We start from the raw sequence: 15,052 nt of genomic DNA on the forward strand, positions 1-15,052 counted from the left end.
ATGAAACAAATGCCATAAACTTGCTTTAGAGCAGGCAAACAATGAGCTGAAAACCTACAGTTAGAGCTCTGGAGGTAGACGAGGTCAAAGCATGCGAGACGGCAGCAACTACTCTGGACAAGTTGTTCTCCAACGTGACATCAGAGATAGTGTTGGACATGTTGTAGCCTCGGTATGTCCTGGCGACAAAATTTTAAGTAATTATTCCAAGGTTCCCTCAGGAATTGTGTATTTAACTGCAAAATCTTATAAAAGCTTGTGGCTCAAAGCATTTCTTATCACAAGAAAAATATGTTTGGGGTTGAAAATAGCTCTTATATTGAGTACAATAAGACACATTGTACTAAAAAAAGGATAACCAGGTCAACAAGGTTGAGAACTTCTTCATAGTAATATAGGCTAAGCTGACCTTTGATGAGGGACGAGATATACTGGAAGTGTGTGCGCGCGTGTGTGTGTACCTTGTGATTGTGCTAACTGTGAACTGGGATGGGGGTTGTGTCTCATGCATAAGCAGCTGCAGATAGACTGAACTCTGGTCTCGGGCGATTGCTACCACTGGGTCAACCTGGCCCTGGTCACAGTCATAGAACAACCTGGAAACTAGTCTGTAAAGAGACAGGAAGAGAGATATGACGAAAGTCAAAAAGGGCTTATTTACAGTCCACTACATAAAGGACATAGCACGTGCTATATGTGAAGAGGCATTTTACCTTCTGACCGCAGAGGCAGCCACGTGCCGTACTCTTGGATCGTCATCTCCCAACAGATGTATGACCACATCATTCAGGACTCTATCTTGCAGCCGCAGACGCTAGAAAAATGTAAACAAACAACACCAGTCAACAGCTGAATGCAGAAACCCAGAAAGGATATTTCAAAGAAAAGATCATAAAAAAAAAATAATCAGAAAATAACCTTACCCCAGTGTAGTGATGAGCTCCTTTATGTAAAGTCTCAGTTTTCCTCTCCAAAAAATTAACTAATCTAAAACACGGGAAAAAGTAAAAAAAAAAAAAACTTTAAAAAGCAATTATAGGTAATACAAAGTAAAGGCGAGCTTAAGTTTAAAGTTGAGTTATTATTATTTTTAGAAAGCAGAGACTGTATATAACAGGCATCAGGATACAAAACTATCCTACCGGAAGTCTAATTCTGCCAGAGTTTCCAAGAGCTCAGTGCGAACAAGCCAATAGGAAGAGTCCTTCAGTGCAAAGAGGTCAATCACCAACTGCAGGCCAAGCTCACTCAGGGTACTGCTGCAAATAGTCGTGATGCAGTGCTGAAACAAAACACACAAAAAAAAACAATGGGTCAGACTCACAAACAAAAGCACAGACACAAAAAAGAACTTGAGGGACAAAACAAGACAGAGATAGAGTAGAGATTACCAACACACTCACACAAAACCATCTTACCCTCACTGCAGAGCAAGCCATCTTGCAGGTGACAGAGGATTCATCTTTCAAAGTCTTCTGAAGCAAAGGCACCAAATCCACCAGGGACAGTGGGTTACCTAGAGTACAGACAGACAGGTATGATAGGCATCTTTAAATACTCTCAATTCTTTGCAAAATGCAAGTAAGACAAAGACCAACACACAAACCTGTTGCACTCTGCACACTGGCCAGCCAAGTGTGTATGTTGAAACGTGTTTTGGTGAGCGCAGCCTGTATGATGGCTGCACATAGGATAGCTGTAGCTCCTCTAATCTGGGGGTCTCCATGGTCAATGAGGCCCAGGACATCACTAATATATTGTTGCTCTGAAAAGGTAAAAATAATAATAATAATAATAATAATAATAATAATAATAATAATAATTATGCCAAAAAGTGTTAAAAGGCACACAAATAAGTTACTATTCTGTAAATGAAAAATGCTTTCACTGTAACAAATGTTGTGCAGAGCGCCTTCAAACAAGACTTTTTTTTCCAAATCAGAGTATGAAACGCACATGTCAAAATGCAAGTAACAATAGCTGGATTCTATTTAGCTTCTTAGTTTCAGTACTGGGAGCATACACACCGGTTTACTATTGCACGTTACTTAGACATCTACTAGATAGGAGCAGTTTTGGGTTTTTTTTCTTCAGTTCTTACCTACTACTGGAACGCCGTCCAGCGGCTCCAAATAGAGGGAGTTAAAGAAGGCTTCGGGATGCAGCGCTGCCGCTGCTCCAACACAGCTGAGAGCCAAGGCTTTCACACTTACTCGCACCTCTTTGTCAGGAATCAAGCCTGAAGAAACACAAAGCAAATAATAACACACACAGATGTCAAAAAGTCACAGGAACAAGCACAACTCCGATATATGAGAGGCCTGAGAGTAGAAGTTGTACTTTGCTGTTAGATATATTTTGACAATCAGATCAAAGAGTCAAATTTTCAGTTTCAAAACGAAAAAAAATTTGGTATTGGGCAGAACACCCACTCACCATTTTTTTGTCCTGTTAGTAGGAAGGAAGCAGCAAGAAGCCGGACACAGTGCACTAGTGGCTCCGCACTCTGGTCTGTATAGTGCCCAATTGGACCTTTTATGCGTGATGGCTGACAGAAAAGCAGACAAGTGACATAATGTTAACCTTTCACTTCAACCATATATGACAAGCACGGAGAGTTTTAAGTCACTTTACCTTATTATCGGGCTCGGGTTCAGCAGGTTCATCCTTTGGTATGAAACGGTCCACACTGCTGTCTGAACCCTGCCGGTTGTGACCGCGGCCGTCGAAGAGATGAGGCTTGCTAAGAGCTATACACAGAAACAATAACCACCATTAAAGCTTTCTATTAGGCAGAGCCCATCTGCGTTTATGTGTGCATAGCTGTGTACACAAACGCACCAAGTGCTGACTGCAGGAATGGTTCTTGGGGTTCTTCTTGGGAGGAAGGTGCTGTTCCTTCATCTTCTTCATCCTGTAGTGTTCCAATCTGCATTCCAGAGTACTGACTCTCACTGCCATCCAGTACCTTATGCACACACAAACAAATAAATTAAAAAGAAACCATCTTCAGAAGGGAAAACTCAAATTCATAAATGTATTAGAACTGGCAGTTTGCCAAACTTTGAAATGTAACTGCATGCACATGATACCTAATAGTTTCGACTCACCGAGTTAGTTACTGGACAGAGGAAAAACATAACAAATGACTAAAACTACAAATTAAATTTAAAAAAATCCCCCCATTAAACAGGTTTACTGAATCATGCTTGGGTCAACACAATTCACAGCAAATCAACTGCATACAGGAAAAAGCACAAGCTTAAAAAGTCAACAATCCAGAGGAAGACCAAGCTTTTGCTCCAACCTGACCCTGAAATGCTAACAATATTTTTTTATTAAGCAGAACTACAGCTCTTCTAAAGTGCATGTTATTCTCTTGGTTTTGGTTTGCATGACTTCTGACAGTAAACCAGCTTGGTAAGAACAACTCTCCCTCGCAAGATAAACCAATTTAATGGTACAATAAAAAAAGAAGAGAGAGGAAAATGTGAATATTGTCTTATTCTCCAAGTTTGGCTGGAACAAAAGCCCGTCACAGCCTCTTCAAATGGTAGGGAGAACCAAATCTGAAGAATTACAAAAAACAAAACAAAAACAAAAACAGTTGGCCTTCATGCCTCTCCTTTTGAACTTCACTCCAGGCCAGTCACACGGGATGTCAAAGCTGCTTGCTTTTATCAAAACGCATCTGATTTTCAGGAGGGAATACCTCAAAATGAGGGGGGAAAGAAAGGTGCATAATCTACTGTCGGTGACAACAGGAGGGGAAAAGAGGCAACAAGCTAGGAAAAGTCTTTGCATGGGTTGAGCCAACCAAAGGAGAAAGAATGAAGAAAGCCAAATGTATTGAAACAAGCAAGCCCATCCCAGTCTGTTCACTGTGTCCTGCAGGCTGACCTTGTCACTACTGCTAGAGGAGGAGGTGGCATAGAAGGAGGAAGAGGAGGTGAAAGAAAATGAAGAAGACGAAGAGGAGGCAGTGTAGACAGATGAGTCGCTGTCTGCGGCATCGAGACCCTCAGTGGAAGCTGGCGAGGGTGGGGAAGGCTCAATCACCCGTGGCAATGAAGTGTGACTGGTACGAAGTGACTGGTACGAAGGATATAGGAAAGGGGAGGCAAGACCACAGAGGTAGAATTATTATGTAACAAAAGTTCTGTAGTTGGGGCCAGAAAGGCAGATTAACCTGACACTCCAGGTACAGCAGCAAAAATCTGCAAATTAAACTTTTTCTTAAGTAACATTTGAAAGAGTTAGAGTTTTATTAAATGAGTGGATGACAGAGTTAAAAATCTAAGATAGAAGTTTTTTTAGTTTTATTTTGCTTTGATTTTATATGTACTAGATTTTAAAGAAAGTGTTGCATTATGCATATGCAGCCTTTATTGTTTCAAGTCCTGAATGCATCATCTAGGAATGATGCTCGTGATTTTTTTTAACCTTAGGAACATGTTTTGCTGCTGATAAGAAAACTGGTTTCAGAAGAGTGAAAAAGCATCCCCCAAAATAATCCTAACAGGAGAAACAGACCGTGAACTTAATCCACAACCAAGTCCAACAGTCAAAATTACTGTGTCATGATTAGGAGCATAATAAAAAGACAAAAAAGTAATGACATAGAAAACAAGTCCAACTGCTTCTGAAAGCATAACAGGGGAAAATAAGACTTATCCGCTTCTCAGTCTGACATCATTAGCTGTTTCCAGGTCCAAATTCCTCTTCGGTTCCCAAACTCAAACAAACACTGGGGCATCATTGAGAGTTAGAAACTGTCTAAATCCTTTCATCTTTGATAAAATGATCAGTGTGGCTGCTCTACCGGTTTAACATCCAGGCATTCATGAAAAAACAGAATTTCTGAAGTTTAACAGAGTTAGAAGTAGGCTGGGAGTTAGCTCGTTTTGATTTCCATCTGAAGATAATGTACAATGTTCTGACTGAGGGATTTCTGAAAAACTAAAAACGCACAGCTCTGCTATCACGTCAGACATGAATGAAGACAGAAAACTGAACAGCGGCGACGTTTGTAGGGTTACTGAAGTTGGACTAGCTGGTATATAATAATGTGCCACGTTGTGGCTAGCTACAGAGCTATGGTTAGGGTAATATAGAAACACATTAGCATAGTGAAGCTAAAGGATAGACGCTGTCTTTTTTCCCCTCAGTAAATGTTAACGTGAGGTTCAGGGATGGGCAGAGACAAATGCAATCGCATGGCAGGAAAAAATGCTGAAAGAGAGCCAAACTTCAGTCAGAAGTGATGATTCATCTCCATCACGAGGTAAGTCATTAATATGGTTTGGATTACTTGCTGTGACAAATTCCTCATCCTCAGCTTCATGTACCTGTTCAAATCTTTATTAGCCTCAGGGTGACCTGATTCAAATATTTGGTGTCCAGCAAATCGTGAGCCAATAGGCTGTAGTTACATCACAAGGTTTTAAAAACTGAGCTTTAAAATGTGCTGCAGATGAACACTAGCAATAAAAATCCAGAGAAGTCGACAGTGATCACTGACTATTTTTAGGGGCTTCTTCAGATTAAATTTAAGAAGATTCAAAGTATTAAAACACCATAAAAAGACAACAGCCTTAATAAACGCAGGGTTCATACATAATCACTTAACAACCAGATTGTGACTTATTAATGTTAGCATTATGGTTGAACACTTAAGGATTTCATGTTCCTTTTTTCCTGCACAAAAGACTTAAGGATAAAAACTGATCTTCTTCTTGAATCATCTCAGGAAAGTATATCTAGCTGCTACTCTGATAAGCTGCTTTTTATCTTTTAAAAAGTCTTCAGAAAGAAATGCTAGTGTAAAGGAAGTTGTTTTGTAATCACCTACTGTTAATATGCTATTCAATATCACTACTGGAAGAAATATTTATTCTCAGGGACAAAGAAATATATTTGACCCCAAAATCTTTTACAATCAATTTAATTCATTTTAAATGTAATGTTATTTTTAGCACCAGTTCATAACAATCTCATGGATTGTTATAGAATATTACAGGAGCATTCCCACCTCTGAAGAACTGAGTGGTAGTGGTGGTGAAGAGAGGAACACCATCTACCACAAGTCTTCAGGAAATCAAGGGGGATAATAAAGTTGTGTAATCACCAATATTACCAATATTCCACTAATGCTGAAGAAAATAAGATGTTTTCAGTGGGATAGAGGTTTCGTAACTCACCCAAGTGACTCAATAAACTACATCTAGATCAACAGAATCAACGTTCTGGGAAGTGAAGCATCATTTTCAAACCAAGAAAAATGCCATCAGAGACATAAAGGTTCAGAGGTAATTAATGGATTGCATGGTAATTAAATCCATCATTGTCTAGGGAAGCACACTGTTCATTGTATTCAACAGAAACCCACACAATTACTGGATGTACAAGCTGTAGTCTCAAATAAAATTAGCCATGTGCAGTCCTACCCAGTCAACTTACCAGTTCTGCTACATCCGAAGGGGTGACAGCTGAGTCCGGTCCCTCTGTGGTGGTTTGGGAGGAGTCGCTGGGTGGAAGTGAGCGATCATTAGTGCCTAGCAGTGTCCCACTTTCTCCTAGAGGCCCTCCCTCTGGAGTCGCATTCTCTGGGGTGGTGTAGTCAGCAGTCTCTGGGGTAACATTTGCCCCACCACTGGAGCTCCGACTCAGCATTTCCTCCTCGTTGTCATTGGGCGACTCTGGAGTGCCTGATGTAGATGTCCCACCTCCGCCACCGCCCTGTTCTGAGGAGGCACTGAGGTCCACAGAATCACCAGGCTGCAGAGCATGCTGGGAAGACCGAGGCTGTTCAGTGATGATGTCCACCTGGGCTGCAGAGGAGCCGTCTGCACCAACAACTGATGCTAAAGTAAGAAACACACAGAAGCTTTATTTTTGCTCCACATACTTACACTGTGAAATTAGGAACACAGTCAAAGTTGACATAAACTTGACAATTTGCTTGCTGGTGTTTGTATCTCACCTGTGAAAGCACCAGTAGTGACCTCAGTCCTCTCAGGGTCATCCTCCAACCCATCCTCCTCTCCAGAGAGCATTTTACCTGGAAATAACAGGTTTATTGTCAATATGAATCTGTAAGATTAACAGCAGTTTAAAAGAAGGAAAGGCACTCAAACCTAAGTGTGGGGATTTACTTTAAATTGAGCACAAGAATAAAATTTAGATATACAGGGATAATAATATGTAATTTTAGGCAAGTCCACGGCCTTTAGTGCCTCACAGTTGAAGGTAAACTTGTTCAAGCGCTGATTGGCACATCTGAGAGAGGAAAGAGGTGAACAGAGGAGAGAAACAGACTAGTCACCTCTCTGTTTCCTGAGGAGGAGTGGACTGCAGGAAGACCCTCCCCCCGCTGCAAAAGGCATGAAAACAGGAAGCAGAAATAGAAGTTGAGGAGTAGGAAAGTAGTACAGGCTCAGAGAAGCTTATAAGAAACAGAAACTATTATTTAAGGATGTTAGAAAATTTGTTAAAATGCAAAGAAAAAGGCCACGAACAAAAGAAGAGGCTAGAGTGGAACCCCAACCCAGTTTGTCCATGTGGTCCCCTGGCAAGGTCAGCATAAGTGAATGAATTATAAACTAGTTGAAACAGATAAAAATCGTGTCTCTAGAGCTGGTTAACTGTGTAAATATTTCTAGACACATATCTAAAGGGATAATAAAAAGCACTGTTTAGATAGTATTAGTCAATTCATGTGATTACCAATGAATTCAAGGATGCTGCCAGAACGTGAGCGGTTCTCAGTGTCCTGACGAAAAACGGTGGCATGTGGGATGCTACCAGCAGTAATGAGCATGTGCAGAAGCTCTGGTGGGGGAGTCCTGAAGACCTGCTGCAGCAGCTCCAGAGCAGCTGTGACCACATTGTGATCCCAGTGCTGTGTGTAGTGTAGGGTTAGCTCATACACCTTTAAAAGACATGCATACAGAATTATTACACATCCAATTATACAAGTGTATACAAACTCTTTTTTCTTATTTTTATATATATATATATATATATATATATATATATATATATATATATATATATATATATATATAGATAGATATAGATAGATATAGATAGATATAGATATATATATATATATATAGATATATATAGATATATATATAGACACACACACACACACACACACAAATTCCATCTCACCTGCAGCAGTTGTTCGGGTGTTGGCTGTACATCAGCTTCCTTTCTCATGACACCAAAGCTTCCTTTAAGACTAGTGGAGTTGACATGCTGCTGCAGCAGAGGCATCAGGTAACGAAGGGTTAGCAACACCCCCAGTATTAGATGGCTGGGGTGTTCATCATCCACCGGAACCAACAGACCTGGAAAAAGGCGAAAAGGGCAAAAATTCTAAATTAGCTCACATATTTTAACACAAATGAGCTTAGTAAAATGTAAAAGGGTAGAAAAGACATGTCCACAGTCTGTGCTTGACAGTGAGCCTGTGTGCGACCTACCCAGAAGCACATTAAGGAGCCAGGTGTAGAAGTAGCTGGTGCGTCTGGAGTGCTGGCAAATACTAACTGCTGAACTGGCTGCTGTCCGTCTAATGGTCGGGGAGCTGGACTTCAGATTAGCCACAAATGCCTTCAGCAGCACCTAAAACAGAAATAGTTGGATTATGTTTAAAAAAAAAAAAAAAAGTTTCCACTGGCCTATGATTTTTTTTTCTACTTTAGCACACAATCAGCAGGTGAATACCTTGATTTCACCATCATTGGCAAAGTGTCCCAGGGCAGACATGATCTTGGGCATTGCTGTAGCAAGTGTCTCCTGCACAGTCTCTTCCTGCCGCTTTGTGATTCTGGTGAGGCACGGCAACAGGTTGACCAGGTAAGGTCTGCGCCATAAGGGAGAGAGAAGAAGTATACATGAAGTAAAAGCAAAATAAAAATATGCATATGCAAGTAAAAAAGCACAGATGATACTTTGATATTGTCCCCACAAAAGCAGCAGACTATAAAATAAGACATGTTGTGGATAATGGTTTAAAAAAAATGTAAAAATATTATAAGTTTGCATACCTGCATTTCTGCGGTCTGATGAGGTGGGCAAGCTCAGCAAACCTCCATAAAGCTGCCCTCAGACTCCGAGAGGCACCATTCTATTGAGCCACACAAGCAATGATGTTACCATGTCTAACATCTGACCGTACTTTCTCTAAAGAAACATCAAACAATTTCTTTTCACATCTAACACTGGCCTATAGTCTGAGAGTAAAGACGTATAAGGTGTATTACAAAATGCTCACTTTACAACCCCATGCCTTACCTTTTTAATTTCTTTGTACAATTCCAGCTGCAGTCTAGGCAAGTTGGAGTCCATCAGTGCCTGAAAATGATCAAAATGAATGATTAACACTACCACCAACAACACCAAACTTATTTTGACAATTTTTGTCATTGATATTCTTATTCATTTTTCCCATCTTGCAGATTTTGCTCACTTTGATTATTTTGTTCAGGCACTCATCGGCTACCATCCGAACATCTGATTCACTGTCATCACTGCAGAGCAGGAACATCTCCATGGCGATACCAAGCAGTTTCTGAAACTCTGGAGATGTTCTATTCCCAGGACCAGAGAGAGGAAAAGCCAAAAATATATTATTTTTTTCCCTTTCTCAAACTGTTAACCCCCTAGCATAAACTCACAAAACTGAGGAGCAATACGTTTTTTTCCAAAAAGGACATTACAGAAAAGAAAAAAAAAAAACTATATGTAAAGACGAACATGTCCCCACTTCATTCCCAAAATACAAAAGTGAAACCAAATATCACAGAAATCAGTGAAATCAGGTGTAAAATCACTACTGAAGAAGCTCTGGTTGCAAATGGCATCACCCTGCACCTCAGACATTCTTTACAGAAAAGCTATCTTACCGTTTATACAGTTAGTGAAGGTGATAGGAAACCCTAAAAGAATATAAAAAGATATGACTCACACCAACACATATTTAGATCAAATAACAAGGAATACCTCAGTGACTGAGCCACAATGTTTTCACATATTGTCAGACAGTGGGTCACCCTGTCCTTCTTTGTGGCAGCTTGCTCCTTTTTTCTGTGGAAGATAAGACAAAATGCAAAAGATGACGTACGCGTGTGTGTGTGTGTGTGTGTGTGTGTGTGTGTGTGTGTGTGTGTGTGTGCACAAAGTAAGACTGAATTTAGGTATCTTGCTTATAGCCATGGAATGCAGTGATTAAAATAATAACTATAAGTCAGAGCCATCCCCTAAAACTGTATTCCTTACGCACCGATCCCATCAATTCATTTCTTTACAAGCTATATAAATGAATTCCTATTCCTGTGTTTCAACCAACAACGGACGAGATCTGTAAAACTTCTTGGAGATGACGCAAGTGCAGGAAGCCCCGCTATGTTGATCATTCCATTCATAACCATTTGCCCCAAAGCAGTTTAAATATTATGAAACTCAACATCCTCTGCTACTGAATACACATAATTACGTCCTTGAAATTGATCCTCCTGACTCTTTCACGTGTTCTTGGCATCAGCCTTCTGTGTTAGCCATCATTCAGCTGTTCTGATCCTAAAATCAAGCTAGCAAACAATCAGATCGCGTTAGGATAGCGAGCATCGCTAAGCAGCGATCTAAAGCATGGCAACAAGTGGACCTAAATGAGCTGAGAAGTATGAATAACACCTTAGCCTCATTCCCAGTTTACGTTTTAGTGCAGCTGACTTAAAGCCATCTATTAAACGTTGGTTATCTACCCGAAATGGACTAACACTGCTAGCACGATAAGCTAAGGGTCTAGCCTAACGGCTCCTCGCCTCCTATTCTGTCACCGCTGGACAAAAATCAACTTACTGCCTCTGAGCGAGCTCCTCGGCGGTCGGTGGTCCCTGCTGCTGCTGGAATGACTTCAGAGACTCAAAGGCCTTCATCAATTTCTCCATGGTGGCCATTTTAGCAATCTACAATAAGCAAGCTTGCTTGACGAGCTAATATTTACTATGTGAGCTAACTAGCTAGCAGAGTAGAGGCAAGTTAACGTTTGCGCACGTAGAGAGCAAGAGGTGCGTAGTGCGGCGAGAGTGCTAACACTGCTCGCGACAGCTACCACCAGCTCTCCGCCTTGTCTTCTCGGAGAGCGCCACTTATTCTTTCACACTACTATTCCTAAATAAATCAAATGCAGGTTGATAATAAGCCATCTTTGATGCAGCATTGCGTTTTCCCACCAATCACACCAGGAAGTAGCTTGTGTGACAGGTTTACTGAGAGGGGAAGGGTGCAACGTCAGCAGCCAATCAGAGTCCGGATTTTTGTTGAGTGGCTTTAGAAAGAACCAATACGACACTGTGATTTTTTTTCTTTTGTTGTTATTGTTGCAGTCACGAGACCGCTGAAATCTGGAGTGCAGGACAGATTTGTTCAAGTGTAATTTACAAGTATTGACTTTAGTGTGTGCGCTGATAACAGGGGGTGTCAACTGATACGAGAGCGTAGGAAGGAAAAACAAATGCACGGAAACCAGCCCCTCCTGACACAGTTATTCGATCATTTATTCATTTGTTAGTGCTATGATCTCTGACAAATTGGAAGAAGCAGGTAATGAATGGAACAAAGGTAGGTCTAACGGCATAAACTTTAAGTATTTTACTTTCGATTTCGTTTCTTTTTTATTTATTTTTTTTTTTTCAGATCAAACTAATTGCAATATTAGACAAACATAACCCAAATGAATACAAAATGCTGTTTAAATGATTATTTCATTTGTTAAGGGAGGAAAAGCCACCCAAATCTACCTGCTCCCTAAACCTAATAACTGGTTGTGCCTCCCTTGGCCGCATCAACTACAGTCAAGCATTTATTGGGATAATTGCTAATGCGTCTTTCACAGTGCTATGGAGGAATTATGGCCCACTCTTCTTTGCAGAATTGTTTTAATTCAGCCACATTGAAGGGTTTTTTGTTTTGTTTTTTAGCGTGAGCGACCTGCTTAAGGTCATGCCAAAGCATTTCAATTGGATTTGAGTCCAGACTTTGACTAGACTGTCCAAAACTCTTTTTTTTTTTTTTAGATGTGGACTTGTTGGTGTGTGTAGAATCATAGTCCTGTTGACCTAAGTGTGCTTGACTTTCAGGGTTTGAGTTAGTGGCCAGATTCTCTAATTCAGGATTGTCTTGTAGAGAGCAGAGTTCATGATTCCATAAATTACGATAAGTTGCCCAGGTCCTGAAGCAGCAAAGCAGGCCCAGACCATCATACTATCACTACTTTAGAATTTATTCTAATAGGCACCAAATCAAAACTGACTAAAGTTCCAACCAGAAGTCTTTCATTATCCAGTGATAACTGTGTTGGCACACCTTCCCCTCCGGTTAAGAGTCTTGGTGTCATCCTCGACAGCACGGCACATATAAATAATATCACTCAGTCTTCTTATTTTCATCTTCATCATATTAACCGCCTTTGTCCTTCAATCACTCCAAACAGTACCGCCATACTTGTCAATGCTTTTGTTCCATCTCGTTTAGATTACTGTAAGTGTGTGTCTGACAAGGTAATCAGCAACACAGGGGCACCACAAGGGACCGTCCTCTCCCACTTCCTCTTCACCCTCTACACCACAGACTTCAGCCACTGCACAGAGACCTGCCATATTCAGAAGTTTTCTGATGACTCTGCAGTGGTTGGGTGCATCAGCAGGGATGATGAGACAGAGTACTAGGCTGTGGTCGACTCCTTTGTCACGTGGTGTGAGCAGAATCATCTTCTGCTCAACATGGCAAAGACCAAGGAAGTGATCGTGGACTTCAGGAAGACCAGGAAACACTTGACCCCTGTTTCAATCCAGGGGGTCAGTGTTGACATTGTGGATGACTATAAATACCTCGGAGTATACATTGACAATAAACTGGACTGGGCTAAAAACACATCAGCACTTTACAGGAAGGGCCAGAGTCATCTCTATTTTTTGAGGCGGCTGAGGTCCTTCAACATCTGCCGGACAATGCTAAGGATTTTCTATGAGTCTGTTGTGGCCAGTGCAATTCTCTACGCCGTTGCATGCTGGGGGAGCAGGCTGAGGGTCGCAGATGCCAACAGACTCAATAAACTGATCCGTAAGGCCAGTAATGTTATGGGGATGGAGCTGGACTCCCCTAAGGTGGTGTCGGAGAGGCGGATGTTGTCCAAAATAAAGACAATGTTGGATAATACCTCCCACCCACTCCATGACATGCTGGTCAGTCACAGGAGCACGTTCAGTGAGAGACTGAGATTACCGAAAAGCACCACTGAACGACACAGGAAATCATTTCTGCCTGTGGCCATCTCTCTGTACAACTCCTCCACTTAACACACTGTATACCGCAATGCAGGATCATACTGGACTAGCTACACCCTTTTTGCACACGGTCTTCTTTCTTATTCAGATATATATGTATGTATGTATATATATATATATATATATATATATATATATATATATATATATATATATATATATATATATATATATATATATATATATATATATATATATATATATATATATATATATATATATATATAGTGTGTGTGTATGTGTGTATATATATATATATATATATATGTGTGTGTATGTGTGTGTGTATATATAAAGTATTCTGATTCTGATTCTCTATGGTCTGCCTCATAAATCTCTCCATAAATTGCAGTTAGTTCAAAATACAGCTGCTTGTATTATATTCCGAATTAGATCTACTAAACATATAACACCTATTCTTAAACAGCTCCATTGGCTCTGTGTCAATCTTAAGATCCTGCTTCTTACTTTCAAAGCGCCTCATAACCTTGCTAGACTATATTTATCTAATCTTCTCCATATGTACTCACCCCCTTGTACACTCCACTCTTCTTCAGCTTCCCTTCTACCTGTTCCACCTGCTTGCCTGACTTCCATGGAGCTCAGAGCTTTTAGTTGTTCTGCCCCAAGATATTGGAATGCACTTCCACCAGCTCTCTGACCTACAAACTCTCTCTCCACTTTAAAACCCATCTATTCAAAATTGCATACCCTTCCTCGTGGTTCCGTCTTAGTCTATTTTTTACCTTGTTTAGCTTTTATACTTGCTTTCATACTTATTTTTTTACTTTTCATTTACCTTATTTATTTATTTATTTTTCTTTTTGTACTCATGTAAGGTGACCCTGAGGGTCTTTAAAGGCACCTATAAATAAATAAAATGTATTATTATTATTATTATTACTATGTTTGATTGCTGATATGATGCTCTTTTTATGAACCTTTGTGTTTTTTCAGTCAGCAGTGGTTTTCCCTTCAGAATTCTCCCATAGGTGCCATTTTTGCTCAGTCTCTTTTTTTTACTGTTGAATCACGAACACTAACCTTAGCTGAGGCAAATTAATCCTGCTGTTCTCTAGATGTTGTTCTGGGTTTTTTGGTGACCTTCTGGATAAGTTGTCAATGAGTTCTTGGAGTAATTTTGGTAGTCGCATCACTACTGGGAATGTTCACCACTCTTCTAAGTTTTCTCCATTTGTGGATAATGGCTCTCACCTTGGTTAGAAATGGTTATGTAACCCTTTTCAGACTGACAGATGTCAGTGACTTTGCTCCTTAATTGTTCTTGAGTTCCTTTAGATTGAAGCACAATGTGTTGCTTTTTGCAATCTTTCTGTCTACTTCAGATTGGTTTCTATTTACATGATTTCCTGATTAAAAAGGCTGTGATTTAGCAAGGGTAGCATTACCTTTCCACATATAGAGCGTGATGGCAAAATGCAAACTGCATCCAGGAGAGAAACAACTCAGTTTTGTTGCTAACACAATTTCGGCTCTTTGCAAGCATCTCAGCAGACAGCATGCTAACGCTTAGATAGCCAACAACCCAGAGTGATGTTAAAGCTGATTGAATACTGACCACAGCCCCAGATATGCTGCTTAGTGATGGTGATGACTTTCAAAGCAGAGCCAATGAGAATCGATAAGGATTTTTAATCCATAAGTGATATCGATAATGGAATTGCTAAATTCTTATG

The 15,052-nt window shown here is 40.3% G+C and overlaps 1 protein-coding gene across 9 annotated transcripts in view; it reads right to left on the reverse strand.

Annotated features, from left to right (window-relative positions):
• The window catches only part of htt (huntingtin), a 31,644-nt gene extending 20,400 nt beyond the window's left edge, over positions 1 to 11,244 (reverse strand). For 3 of the 9 annotated variants that reach the window (XM_084930440.1, XM_084930443.1, XM_084930442.1), the window contains exons 1-24: positions 10,870 to 11,244; positions 10,012 to 10,095; positions 9,479 to 9,599; positions 9,304 to 9,363; positions 9,057 to 9,136; positions 8,734 to 8,872; positions 8,490 to 8,631; positions 8,176 to 8,354; positions 7,726 to 7,930; positions 7,325 to 7,372; positions 6,983 to 7,060; positions 6,460 to 6,863; positions 3,901 to 4,092; positions 2,842 to 2,968; positions 2,635 to 2,750; positions 2,437 to 2,548; positions 2,102 to 2,239; positions 1,607 to 1,765; positions 1,419 to 1,516; positions 1,143 to 1,282; positions 924 to 987; positions 714 to 814; positions 462 to 608; positions 59 to 179 (exon numbers count right to left, since the gene is read on the reverse strand). In XM_084930440.1, the coding sequence (XP_084786566.1) occupies positions 59 to 179; positions 462 to 608; positions 714 to 814; positions 924 to 987; positions 1,143 to 1,282; positions 1,419 to 1,516; positions 1,607 to 1,765; positions 2,102 to 2,239; positions 2,437 to 2,548; positions 2,635 to 2,750; positions 2,842 to 2,968; positions 3,901 to 4,092; positions 6,460 to 6,863; positions 6,983 to 7,060; positions 7,325 to 7,372; positions 7,726 to 7,930; positions 8,176 to 8,354; positions 8,490 to 8,631; positions 8,734 to 8,872; positions 9,057 to 9,136; positions 9,304 to 9,363; positions 9,479 to 9,599; positions 10,012 to 10,095; positions 10,870 to 10,967 (3,153 nt within the window). In that variant the 5' untranslated portion in view covers positions 10,968 to 11,244. The remainder of the gene's footprint in view (positions 1 to 58; positions 180 to 461; positions 609 to 713; positions 815 to 923; positions 988 to 1,142; positions 1,283 to 1,418; positions 1,517 to 1,606; positions 1,766 to 2,101; positions 2,240 to 2,436; positions 2,549 to 2,634; positions 2,751 to 2,841; positions 2,969 to 3,900; positions 4,093 to 6,459; positions 6,864 to 6,982; positions 7,061 to 7,324; positions 7,373 to 7,725; positions 7,931 to 8,175; positions 8,355 to 8,489; positions 8,632 to 8,733; positions 8,873 to 9,056; positions 9,137 to 9,303; positions 9,364 to 9,478; positions 9,600 to 10,011; positions 10,096 to 10,869) is intronic. The other 6 variants (XM_084930444.1, XM_084930445.1, XM_084930446.1 and 3 more) reach the window with 4 other exon arrangements.
• Between the last annotated feature and the right edge of the window lie 3,808 nt (positions 11,245 to 15,052).

This window comes from Perissodus microlepis, chromosome 6, assembly GCF_051167445.1.
Source record: "Perissodus microlepis isolate ML-2025 ecotype Zambia chromosome 6, ASM5116744v1, whole genome shotgun sequence".
NCBI lineage: Eukaryota > Metazoa > Chordata > Actinopteri > Cichliformes > Cichlidae > Perissodus > Perissodus microlepis.